Below are 13,546 nucleotides of genomic sequence, written 5' to 3'. Positions count from 1 at the left end.
TGGGAGACCCTGAAAAATTATATGTTGTTTGGTGGGATTTTATATACAGCAAATACCAACACACAGGACTTCCTTTCCACAATACGATGTCAAATTTGGCTTTCCTAATGGTTTTAAGTACCTTACCAACCTTATATTAAGTCTCTTCCAGATATACTGTGCTGCTTTTTTGTACTTCTTTTATTTTTATTGTATTGACTTGTTTTATTTGCTTCAATAAAATCTTTTTATAAGTATATGATAGGGCATAAATGGAACATGAAAGTAAGCTAGCACTTTGCCCCTGCTTGCTCTCTTTCCAATCCCAGGAGTGGAGAGAGAAGCAAACAAGACAAGCTCATGGGCACTTTCTTTCTTGCTCCTTATTTTGCATGTCTGAAGGCTGAATCTGGGCGCTGAAAATCCCATTCTGCGGCTGTGCACTGTGGAGACGTAGCTCAGATTCATTCCTGGCAGAGTCTGACATTTGATGAGTCCAAGCAATTGTCAGCTGCTGCACAGCTCAGTCCGCTCCCAACCGCATGGCTCCAGGGAGTTCCTAAGTTCAGAATAACATCCGCTGAGCGTGACTTCAGGTTGGCCCCAAAATAACTTTTGGCACACTCCGATCCCACAGGGAGCTATTGTCTGAGCTCTGAGTGATGCCACCGTTTATTTATTCTTAACTTGATGCTAGTCAGTCTCACATTACTGCATTTGCCGTACTCAAGGAGCTGCGAGTCCCAGGTAAAACGTGTTGCTCTATATTGTTCATGAATTCCCCATTGCCAGATGAATCAGTTCAAGCCAAATTGATGCAGAGCATACTCTGGTTGTTAGGAGAGATACCTTTTAGAATTGAATTAGGCATATATTTTTCAGTTAGAAAACATGAGAGCATTCTATTTAGGGGTGTGATCAATTCTTGCAAGAGTTATATGGCTGACATGCTAAGCAGCTACCCATTTTACAGATGGCAACAGAGATTGAGTCAGGACTATGTGTTGCGTTTCCACCAGCTCTGACTGAACGGCACCAGTGAGGCTAGGGAGCTGTTTAGTCCAGCAACAGATAAAGGAGCAAATAAGGAAAATCCTGCAGATGGATGAGGCCAATGGCCCATCAAGTCCAGCATCCTGTTCTCACAGCGGCCAGCCAGGTGCCTATGGGAAGCCCACAAGAAGAACCTGCGTGCAAGAGTATTCTCCTTCTCTTGTGGCTGAATCGGAAGGGGAGCTGCTGCCCAGCTAAGGAAATGATGAAAAGAACAAGGAGATGGGCAGAAAGAGGTGTTGCAGCAGCAGCCTGGCAGCAACTGAGCAATTTCGGAGTACTGAACCACCCTGAGATCTTCTGATGAAGGGTAGTATATAAATCATCATTATCATCTTCATCATCACCATGGCCTCCTTGTAGCTTCTGGCTCTCATTGCTTCTTTTTTCAGCATGGTCAATGAATTGTATCTTCCTGTTCCAGCCTAACAAGTTGGAGGAAGTGACTTGTCAGTTTCCACAGTTGTGAAACACGCCCCCCCCCCCAAATGGCTGGGATTTGCAGAAGATGCTGATCAGCAGAAGTGCCTTATTTTCCTATCTCAGCCCTAAGAACGGGAGATAATATCTCCCTGCCTGCTTTTGAGCAATCCTTTCTGAACAGCAGCCAGAGGGATTTTTTCTTTAGATCTTGGTGCTAAGCACCACAGCTGTGAGGCCGGAGATAAAGGCGGTCTGCTGTGTATGTGTCAGGCAGAGTGTTGTGTGACTGCTCGTAGTGTGTGTGTGTGTGTGTGTGTGTGTGTGTGTGTGTGTGGTGAATGTGCATAAGTGGTACACATGTGGCTGGTCTGTAGGTGTAGTGGGGGGGGCTCAGAGGGATGCTGACCATCAGTGTAACCCTTCAGCTGACAAAGTTTGCCCACCCCTGCCATACATCTCTCTCACAAACACAAAGCATAAACACTTAAAACAGCTGCGCTGAGGGATCACGTGTCCTGTCCTGTGGACCTTGGTGGGCTGGGCTAAGGCAAAATCTCTTCTGGTTTAACTTTATAGGCGTCTTAGGATTGGCTTTCATTGCTCAATGACAAGGGAATCATGTTCTGCACATGCTCAGAAGTACTCTTTTAAGAATTAATTCACATCCCCCCTCATCAAAGATCAAAGGCACTGTTACATACCATTAGAACAAGAGAAGCTCCAATAATTAAGGCACATCAGGGCTCAAGCTCAGATCCTGTTTCCAGTGCCAGGATTCAGATTAATAATAATAATAATAATAATAATAATAATAATATTTTATTTATACCCCGCCCTCCCCAGCCAAGGCCGGGCTCAGAGCGGCTTACAAGCATAATAAAAACAAGTTGAATGAATACAACTTAAAACAAGATTAAAATACAACATTAAAATATTAAAATGCAGCCTCATCACAGGAGGAGAAAGGAAAAAGAAAAAAGAAAGAGGGGGAGGGAATCAAATTGGCTCCAAGCCAAAGGCCAGGCGGAACAACTCTGTCTTACATGCCCTGCGGAAAGAAATCAGATCCTGCAGGGCCCTGGTCTCATGAGGCAGAGCGTTCCACCAAGCCGGGGCCAGAGTTGAAAAGGCCCTGGCTCTGGTTGAAGCTAATCTAACTTCCTTAGGGCCTGGGACCACTAGGGTGTTGCTATTTATGGACCTTGAGGCTCTCCGTGGGGCATACCGGGAGAGGCGGTCCCGTAGGTACGAGGGTCCTAGGCCGCGAAGGGCTTTAAAGGTCAAAAGCAGCACCTTAAATCTGACCCTGTACTCCACCGGGAGCCAGTGCAGTTTGAAAAGCACTGGGTGAATATGCTCCCATGGCAGAGACCCCGTGAGGAGTCTTGCTGCAGTATTCTGCACCCGCTGGAGTTTTAGGGACAGCTTCAAGGGCAGCCCCGCGTAGAGCGAATTACAGTAGTCAAGCCTGGAGATGGCCGTTGCATGGATCACTGTCCATGCCCACTCTCTTTCTGTTCTCATCCTGAAGCAAAGTTCTTAACCCGAGGTAGTATTTCTGGGTTAGCGGAGTCTGGTATGGCTTCCCTTTATCACATACACAGCCCAACAAGACAAAGACAAGAATCCACCAACAGCATATGCTTTTTCAATACTGGCTCTGTCTCATGAGACCAGGGCCCTGTGGGATCTGATTTCTAAGACAGGGATTTTCTGCCTGGCCTTTGGCTTGGAGTCAATTTGATTCCCTCCCCTTTTTCTTACCTTTCTCCTCCTGTGATGAGGCTGCATTTTAATGTTTTAATAATTTTAATCTTGTTTTTTAAGTTGTATTTCAATCAACTTGTTTTTATTATTGGTTGTTAGCCGCCCTGAGCCCGGTCTTGGCTGGGGAGGGCGGGGTATAAATAAAAAATTATTATTATAATATATTATTATGAGTCCCACTTTTGGTTCAAGGACAATATTTCTTTTGGCCGTTGTTTAAAAGTGAATTATTGATGGTTTTAGGAACTGGTTTTCCTTGGAGAGATCATTTGTCCATAAAGTGTCCATGGATATGTGGACTAGGCCACAAAGCGGGGGCATAGCTCAGCAGCAGAGCCCTTACCCTGAACCCCCCTGTGGCTGCTGCCGTCTCCAGCTGAAAGGATTATAAGTGGAACACAGAGAGCTGGAAGGGTAATTGACAGCGCTGGCCTTGATAGGCCTGTGTGACCGAGTGCAAATCTGCTTCATTTGTTATCATAAATCAGTATCGCAGCAATATGACGCCAGGGTTTTTGGAAGACCTCAGCATAACAAACAACATTCATGTAAAGGGAAACCAGCATTATCAGGGAGAAAGAGCTGTTAGGAAAACATGCCAGAAACCAAGCATTAGGACTGATTACAGTTTGGGGGTTTATATTTGTGAATGAATTTGTAGTGAGCAAGAGATTGCAGGTGAGCATGTGGGTGTTCGGTTCCGGAGGCATTTCCTAAGAACAAGCTGGATTACAGCAGAGCACTTTGCAAAGTAGTTTTTGCAAGCTAATTCAAAGAAGACCTTCAAAATCCTTCAAAGCTCTTCTTGGGAGACTTCAGGGAGACTCTTTGCACATCGGGGTACATTGTTTAAACCTGAGCTGCTCAGTAGCTCCAGTCTAAACTTTTTTCGGCAGAGACTCGCTAGGCTTTATTATTGTCTTTGTCAAGAAGCTAATGAGGGGGTTGAGGGTCAAAAACACCCCATGCTTTAAGCCTGATGATGACCTGAGAACTTGCAAACATTAAAATGACAATGGTCCTTTTACTTGGTTACTTATACTGGTGGGGGACTAGCATGTGTCCCACTTTACAGAAGACAGTCCTCTGTTTGAATGACTGCCCAACCCAAGTTTGGTTTAAAGTTAAGAGCCCTGAGAAGGGAGAGCTGGAGGGGAAGGCTTGGGATAGGGCCACAGCTGAGTGTGAGAGCATCAGGCTTGCATGCAGAAGGTCCTGGGTTCAATGGGATCTCCAGGTAGGGCTAGGGAACAGGGCCAGCCCACCCGTGAGGCAGCAGAATCCAATGGGTGCCTCCACGGGCATGCCTCCCTGCCTCTCTCATGCAACCCAGAAGCTGCAGTGGTGCAACCCCCGTAAGCAAGGCTTTGGCAGGGGTGGCGTGTGCAGCAGGCATGCAGGGCAACACCTTCTCATTTCATCTCCTGCTAGGGAATGTTCCTGCCTGGAACGCTACTGCCAGACAGTGTGGGCAATACCAAGCTACTTGGGCCAATGGTCTGACTTGGTATAAAGCAGGTTCCTATGATCCCATCCACAGCCAGCATCTGGAGGGCAGACTGAGCAGACCCTTGCTCACATGATTCCCCACAATGGTGAGGTGTGTTTTTATTTAAATTATAGCAATTTGTTTCTAAATGTGCACCTACACATAAAAAATAGCAAACGCAAATCGGTATCCTCTTCTGTCCTCTTATTTGGTACTGCATTTCCCCCCTTCCCTTTTTTTTGAGGGGGGGGTAGCATGATGCATTAAGTGGCCGCCCTATGAGGAATGGAACAACAATAACAATTTTATTATTTGTACCCCGTCCATCTGACTGGGTTGCTCCAGCCACTCTTAGTAGCTTCCAGCATACACAGAAACGTAATAAAACATCAAACATTAAAAACTTCTCTGCACAGGGCTGCCTTCAGATGTCTTCTAAAGCTTGTATAGTTACTTATCTCCTTGACATCTGGTGGGAGGGTGTTCCACAGGGTGGGTGCCACTACTGAGAAGGCCTTCTGCCTGGTTCCCTGTAACTTCACTTCTCACAATGAGGGAACCGAACCACCAGAAGGTCCTCAGAGCTGGATCTCAGTGTCTGGGTAGAATGACAGGGGTGGAGACGCTCCTTCAAGTGGAAGTGACTTGCAAACCTTTCTCCAGGTTCCTAGGTGTGTTGCCAAAAACTGTATGATGGTTGCTCTTGCTTTGCAGAAGGTGGGCTAAGCCTGGGGTAGACCCATCCTAAACCAGGCCCATGCAGTCCTGTCTTCTCTATGAAAGCACTGTAGCTGATCCACAGGCTTTTGGGCTTAGGAGAAGGTAGCCCCAGGACACCCAAGCCCTCAAACAGCCACTTGTAGTATGATTCTTAAAGCTCTTCAACTCATTCCAGGTACCACTTTTGTGTGACGGTGCTAAGCTACGTCCTGCCACTCCTAGTGATAGGCTACGCCTATACCATGGTCGGTATTACACTGTGGGCCAGTGAGATCCCAGGAGACACTTCGGACCGCTACCAGGAGCAGGTGTCTGCCAAGCGCAAGGTAAGAATCAAAACAGAGTTTTAACAGAGCGGGAAGAAAAAGTCCACGCTACCTCAGATGAACCAATCCCATTCTAGGTTAGATCCCTAAATGGTGCCAAGATAGGTGGATGGTGGAGCCCGTGTGGTGCAGTTGTAAAGTCTCACAGGAGGGCCTCACAGACCTGGGTTTAAATCCCCTCTCAGCCGTGAAACTCTGAGTGATCTTGGGTTCGTCAATGACTCTTAGCCAAAAGGTTGCTTCACTGACACAGATCTCAAGAAGTGGTCTAATGCTTTTCTCCACTGCCTGGTTGTTGGCATCCACCTGTCTCAAGAGACAATGGAGTGTGCCTCCAGCCTCGCTGGTGTAGTCCAATGGAAAGCAGAGCAAGACATTTGGCACCAGTTGGCTGCAGGAGATATGGGAAGGAGGCATGTAAAACACCAACAAACCGTCTTATGGACCCCACTCTGGATTCACGCATTATTTATTCCTTAGCCTTTTCTTCTCCTGAAGATATTTTGCAAGGCGCCAGATCTCATTTGCCACAAGGGTCATTTCATTTCAGAGGTTCCAGAATGATGCCAGGCACATCTTCCATTTGCTCTGGGCACTTCTAAACATGAGGAAGGGAGAGCCTAGGATTTGCAAGACGTTGTGGCCCACACCTTTTAGCCAGGAAGATGGTCACTCTGTGGCCAAGGGCATGCCACTCCCCTGGAGACAGAGAACAGGGGCTGGCTGGCAAATCCTCTGAAGAGGTTATAACAGGAAGAGAATGGGCAAAGCTAGTCAGGAAACCAGTGCTTGGAGGTGTTGATGTTTCCAAGGGAGTGGGAACAGGGAGATCCCAGAAAGGAGCACGGGTGGCCAGAATTATCCACAGTGCTTCTTGAAAAAAGGCCAGTCTAAGAAAAGGGCATGAGAAACTCAAGAGGAAATGGAGTTGGTTGGGTTAGCGTTGACCAGACCTTAAAGTCAGATCAATGTGGGCAACATTCATTCATCACAGGACACATGCTGACACAGAGATAAGGCTCTGGAAAGATCACATTGTTTGTGGGTCACCTCTAAAAGAGCAAATAGCCCCAGGACAATTACACAAGCTTCTGACTCTTCCCACTGAGATTTCCCTGTGGTGCTTACCCACAGCCCCTGCTAGCTGGTATGAATGGACCAGTCACGTCTTCGTTTTGACTGCCTCTAAATGCTAGTTGATGCTGTGGCTGTAAGAGGCTGTCCTTCTCTGACAGGTTGTCAAGATGATGATCATTGTGGTGTGCACCTTTGCCATCTGCTGGCTGCCTTTCCACATCTACTTCCTCCTCCAGCATTTCAAGGCAGAATGGTACCAGCAAAAGTACATCCAGCAGGTCTACTTAGCTATCTTGTGGCTGGCCATGAGCTCCACCATGTACAACCCTATTATTTACTGCTGCCTCAATGACAGGTAAGATCCATGTCCCTGTGATGTATTGTGACGGGTTCAGCTAATGCTCAGGTTTGAGTTGCAAAAGCAGATTTGTACATATCAAAACATCACCACCCCTTTTGGAGATTGGCTTTTTGGTGTGAGTGGTGCAGAATATTGTTCATTTCTCTCTAAATATCTGTCCAGGGATCAAGAGTATGCATTCCAGAATTTCATAATATTATATACTGTAATAAAACCTCAAAATGATTTGCAAAAAGAATGAAACAATAAAATTATCAGTGAATACAACTAAAACATTTTAAGCAATTAAAATTAACAATAAGCTAAAAACAAGATTAAACCACATGTCAACATTCTACGTGTCAGATGCCTAAAAGATACAGCAAAGATGCCTGTCTGATGTCAATAGGCAGGGAGTTCCAGAGTGCAAGTGCTGCCACACCAAAAGTTCTGTTTCTTACAAATGCAGAACTTTCTTTCTTTCTTTCTTTCTCTCTTTCTTTCTTTCTTTCTTCCTTCCTTCCTTCCTTCCTTCCTTCCTTCCTTCCTTCCTTCCTTCCTTCCTTCCCAGGCAGGATAAATTATATAAAATAGCAGAAATAGCAGAATCACTCATGAAAGTTAAGATCAATTTTGCATGTGGCCCTCTGGGGAGCTTGTGTGAACTTGTATGTTTAATTCCAGATTCATGTACTTAGGGTCACTGTTTCTACAATGTGAATGGACACATTTCTATTATATGTATGTTATTGTTTATCAGTTATGAGTATTTTATATTCTCTTAATTTTTATTTCATCTTTTTCTCTTTTCCCTTTCTTGTCAAATTCTTCAATAAATCTTTGGTATTTTAAAGAAAAAATTTCAATTATGCAAATTTTCTTAATTTATGCAGTTTTTACAGAGCTCAGGGAACTCAGTTTCTTTTCTTTTCTTTTTTTTCTTTGGTACAGTATTTGGCCCAGAAAATTTAAATGTTTCAGCGCAAAGGTTATAAAGAGGAAGAAAAAGGGGGGAACAAAATGGATCTGGTGTGCCTGTACCGTATATAAAATCTTGGCCAGGACCCATGTCTTAAATGCCACAGGTTGGGTTCTAGCACAGCTGATGGCCCTTTGAGTCGCTTCCAACTCTGCAATTCTGTGATTCTACTATTTGTCTTCCCAGGTTCCGGATTGGCTTCAAGCATGCCTTCCGGTGGTGCCCTTTCATCAGAGCCAGCAAATACGAAGGGCTGGAGATGAAGTCAGCCAGGTACCTCCAGACACAGAGCAGCATGTACAAGGTCAGCCGTATGGAAACGACGGTCTCCTCCATCGCTGGCAACCCAGAGGAGGAGCTTGATGCCAGCAGCAAAACCAAGCGCCTCTCTGTGGATCTGACCTCCAACGGCTCCTCCCGTAGTGACTCCAAAACCGTGTCGGAGAGTTTGAGCTACTATTCCAACACGCTTCCTCCCTAAGCAACCTGAACCTCCCTGCAACGCATCTCCATCAAAAGTGTGGCTCAGTTTCCAATCTCCCTAACGAAGGAGCTGTTCCTCATATGTAACAAGTCACCTCTTTCCTCTCTGACTTTGTCCCTGAATGGAGTTTTCCTTCTTTGTGTCGCCTCTGCTGTGATGCCCTGTTGGATGTTCAGACGATCTATATATCAGAATGGATTCTCGTTTTGGGGCCCGCATTGCGATAGGTTCATTAGCCAATTCTCAGGCTGTGCTGGCTAACAGCCAAGCACCTTCCGCTTGACTTTGTTTTTCCATCCCCAAATCTCACCTTCTCTTCCCACAACATGCTCAGGTCTTCTTGGTGTCTCTCCCTTCCAGCTTCCATACACAGAACCATAAGATCATGGAACTGTGGAGCTGGAAGGGAGACCACCTGTCGCTGCTATTGCGAAAGGAGTGGAGGGGACTGAAAAGCTCCTTGATGGAAAAAGGAGGAGCGAAAATGTCATGTTTGTAGTATGTGTACCATTTTGGAAAAGTTGAATTTCAAAAAAAACAAGTTTTAAGAATGTAAGAGTCCTGCTGGATCAGGTGAAAGTGGTCAGGGGGGTGAGTGACTCCCCTATGAGAAAAAAGTTGCAGTGTTTGGACTTTTTAGTTTAGAGAAAAGTTAAGCAGCAATATGATGGAAGTTCCTAAAGTTATGTCTGGCATGGAGGAAGTGGATAGAGAAAAGTTTGTCTTCCTCTCTCACAACACTAGAGCTCATGAAGTGCTCCTCCCATGAAGATGGACGTTGAAAGATTCAAGGCAGACAGAAGAAAGGGCTTATTCCCACAGTGCAAAGTTAACCTATGGAACTCCCTCCCACAGGAATTTGGGGAAACTGCAGAAGGCGAGAGGGCTCTTATGCTCAAATCCTGCTGGCAAGTTTCCCACAGGAATCTGGTTGACCACTGTGAGAACAGGATGCTGGACGAGATGGGCTATGGGCCTGATCCAGCAGGCTCTTACTGTGTTCTTATAAAAGGCCTGTCTGGTCCAGCTTCCTGCTCTCACTGTGGCCAAGCAGACCCCTAAGGGAAGACCACAAGCCTGATGTGAGGGGAGCAGCATTGCCCCCACTTTGTGTGAGAGTTGAAGTCCAGGCAGTATCTGAAATCCATAATGGAAACGTTAGGAATTTCCATATACAAATCTGAGGATTTTCAATTTGCAGTTTTTGATCCAATAGCGCAGCGTTCCAAATTGCCTCCCTACAACTTTGTGTATCTGATGTACTTCCAAGATCACTTCTCTTCCACTTCATTTATGTTGGGTTAGGAAAAAACCCCTCAACTCCTCATATTGGTTTGTGCCTATACCAGGGGTGGATAACCCCAGGTCCGGGGGCCTGATCCAACTCCAGAAGCAAAAGACCCTACAGATTTTGGTGGTGGCAAAAGCAGGGGAGGAATATAGTCTGTATGGAGGCTAGGGTGGTGGCAGAAAAGTTTAAACCTCTCTGTTCAGCACAGCCTCCTGATGGGAAAACAATCCCCCATCTGATAAATTCATAGAATCGTGGAGTTGGAAGAGTATCTAATGAATCCCTGACAGATGGCCTCCAACCTCCTGCTACATGGGAGGCAGATTAAAGAAAAAGAAACGCAAACTGGCCACGCCCTGTAGCTTGAGCAATCATGTTGAGGAGCGGCTAGGAGTTAGGCAGAACCATAGATCTAAAAAAAAAGACATGCACACGCTGGCCAGCTTCCATTTTGACTTGAACTGTTTGTTTTGGGCTTCTCAAAAATATGTGAAGGCAAGAAGCAGATGGGAGGAGTGTTGACCTGCAATAGCGCCCACCTGAGAGGTGCCAGAACTGCACTTTGGAGCACTCCAGCTGAGAAAAAAGCACTGCAAACAGCTCATACCATCAGAACGTTCTCCCTGATGTTGAGTTGGTATCTTCTTCCTTGTCATTTGAATCCACTGGTTCAGGTCCTCCCCTCTGGAACAGCAGAAAACAAGCTGGCTCCGTCTTCCATGAGACAGCCCTTCAGGTATTGGAAGATGGCTATTGTCTCACCTCTCAGTCCTCTCTTATCGAAGGATGATAACTCCCCCTCTTCAACTGACCTGCATGAATCGGCTGTGGGGAGTGGCCTCTGAGTGTGAATGCATGGGGCCTCTGTAGGGTTGGCTGAGGGTCCAAAGGCCCATCACCTAATTTATGGAGGTACGCCAAATTCCTATTAAAGGCTCCAAAGGTTGCACTGAAACCCTACAGGTATCTAGGTTCCTATGCTCAGGGCATGTTTTTACATATGCACCAGTTTAGGGGATAGAGAACCGAACCGAACCATGAAAAAATGTACTGTTTCATTGCCCCATTCATCTCGTGAGAAATCTGGAATTCCTACAGACAGGATAGGAAACTAGTTTGATGGGGAGAGAAACAATTCAGCCTAGGCTTCCCAATTATATGGTCCTTTTTCTATAGAAAGAGAAGATTCAACCCCATCCCCCCAATGGCAAAACGTTAAAATACCATATGCACACACAAGCCACACTCCCCTGTTGCATCCTTGGAACGCTTCCAGCAAAGCTCTTCCTCCCACCAGTTGTCAAAACTGTCTCTGACATGCAGGTGTCTTCCGTGGAGTTCTGCCATTTGCAAGAGACAACTCAGGTGGAGAGCATCCCTGCTGTGAGTCCCAGATGCGCATCATTAAGGATGCCTTTTTGCAGCAAATATCCCTTGTGATTATTGCCAATTGGCAAAGGACCAAAACGAGCCTGCCATTGCCATGCACACCCAGCGCTGGCATCATAGGACAGAGATGCATAGCCTCAGCCCATAATAAGATTAAGACAAGAAGAATCTGTGGAAAGCAGGAGTGTAAGTAAAGATGGGATTAGATAATGGCACAAGATGGAATGTATTGTATAACCGAAAGGGTGGGGGGGGAAATGTAGGTGGAACAGTTTTTAAAAATGCATGGAGAGCAACACATCTCCAGTGAAGTCATGGAAAATCCAGCAACCTGATGTGAAGAGACAGGAAGTGAATATGGATATTGATTTCCCATAATGGCCCCAGGGGCTGTAATGCACACATGCTCAAAGGGAGGGGGCAAAAGGATCCCTCCACTATTATGTAGATCCTTGCACAGATGTAGTGGATCACTTCCCTATGACAGCATTCTCCAGTTTGGAGCCCTCCAGATGTTTGGGCTTACATCTGCCATTAGCCGCAGCCAACACAGCTGTGCTGGCTGGGGTTGGTTGGTGATATCATTTTTATTACTACAGTTGTCCAAAACATCTGGATGGCATCAGGTTGGAGAAGGCTGCCTTAGGTACTGTGAGGACAGTCCCTTAAACTGACAACAATTGATTGCGCTAAGGGATTGCTTGCTGGTGCTGAAACTTTCTGCAGCCCAGTTCTGTTCAAGGCAAAAAGCGGGGTAAAGAAAGGTTCCTGAACCCGGGCCACATAGCCTGATGTCAGGCGCAAGTATCTCCCTCACTTTGATGCAGCAAAGAAAGACGAGGATGCAGTCCCAAGAATGGTGTGAAAAGCTCATTGCGGACCACAGAATTGCTGAACTGCCGCCAGGGTGAGTGTCAGAAGAGCTCTGCTGGGTCACATCAAAGGTCCATCTAATTCTCTTTCCCACCCAAGTGGACAAAGAGATGCCTCTGGTGAGCCCACAAGCAAGGCAGAGGGAAAGAGCCCTCTCCGGCTATCATTCCCTCACAACTGATCTCTGCACTGCCTCTGTGGAGACACCCTGAGAGCTGGTTCATGCGCTCATCACCTCCAAACATCTAATGCCACAGAGAGAGCCTCAATCTATTGTGTCCACCCATCCATGCTTTTTATTCTTCAGCAAAAGCAAAGTAATGTGCATGTGCAAAATCCCTCCGAAGAAGTGAGATGTCTTTTGAGAGAAGATCATTATTTTTAACACCAAGGCAGAGACGATAAATCTGCCATCTCAACACACTGTAATTTCTTGTGCATATTGTACAAATTTCTGGGCCACTTTGTTCGTGCCTAAGTGTTTCTACTTAAATTTGCAACAATTGTTGTAGCTTTTTTTTCCTGTGAAATGAAGAAGTGATGGGATAACTGACCTGTGTGCTCTTCCTGTTTTGGAGTATATCTGTATGATGTTCTTGTTTACAAAGTGTTGACAAACCCCTATGAGGAATTCCAATATGATCAACTCAACTGCAAATTGTGTTATATTTGATGGGTCAGAACTTCAATGATATTGTTTCTGGAGAAGCTTTGAGTGGATCATATCAAAGTAATAAAAAAATTATGTCTCTTAAAAGAGTGAAAATAGATCTTCCACTGATATAACTAGGGGGGCGAGGGGGGGGAGAGAATGAGAATGGGTGGGTAGGGAGGTGGGGTAGGCTTTTGCCATTTTGTGTTTCTGTCCCTCTTTCTGCTCTGTGAGATGTGGCAGCCATTTTGTCTTATGCCACGGGGCCCATTTCAGCCATTTTGCGATTGGTGCCTGTGGCACTTTCTCAGGATTCCAAATGTGCCCACCAGCCCAGAAAGGCACCCCCCCCCCAGCTAATATAGATGTTAGACAAGTGTTGATAGAGTTATTCCAAGAACATTATAATGGGGGGGGGGGGAGAAAAGGCATGTTTGGGAAGCATCAGGGGCTCAGGCGAGGGGCAGAGACACTGGACATGTTGGTAGCTTTCAGTGGGATACAGAAGAAGGTAGAAAGTGGCTGAGCATAATCAGAGTTGAAAAGGGATATGGGGTAGGGTTACCAGACGTCCCTGTTTCCCGGGGACAGTCCCCAGATTTGAGAATAAGTCCCTGGACAAATTCCATCCTCGGAATGTCCCCGGATTTCATCTAATGTCCCCGGTAAACACAGCAGCAGCAGTCTCAGCAGCCCAGAGCAGT

General features: G+C 46.0%; 1 protein-coding gene across 1 annotated transcript in view; it reads left to right on the top strand.

Moving 5' to 3' along the window:
- Positions 1-12,947, top strand: part of TACR1 (tachykinin receptor 1) — a 54,268-nt gene extending 41,321 nt beyond the window's left edge. The window contains exons 3-5 of the mRNA XM_083454140.1: positions 5,607-5,757; positions 6,993-7,189; positions 8,340-12,947. Coding sequence (XP_083310266.1) covers positions 5,607-5,757; positions 6,993-7,189; positions 8,340-8,634 — 643 coding nt within the window. The 3' untranslated portion in view covers positions 8,635-12,947. The remainder of the gene's footprint in view (positions 1-5,606; positions 5,758-6,992; positions 7,190-8,339) is intronic.
- The last annotated feature ends 599 nt before the right edge of the window (positions 12,948-13,546 follow it).

Source organism: Podarcis tiliguerta, assembly GCF_965153285.1.
Source record: "Podarcis tiliguerta genome assembly, chromosome: 8".
In the NCBI taxonomy this organism is placed as follows: domain Eukaryota; kingdom Metazoa; phylum Chordata; class Lepidosauria; order Squamata; family Lacertidae; genus Podarcis; species Podarcis tiliguerta.
The sequence above is the reverse complement of the archived record's forward strand: the minus strand, read 5'-3'. Positions and strand labels throughout refer to the sequence as shown.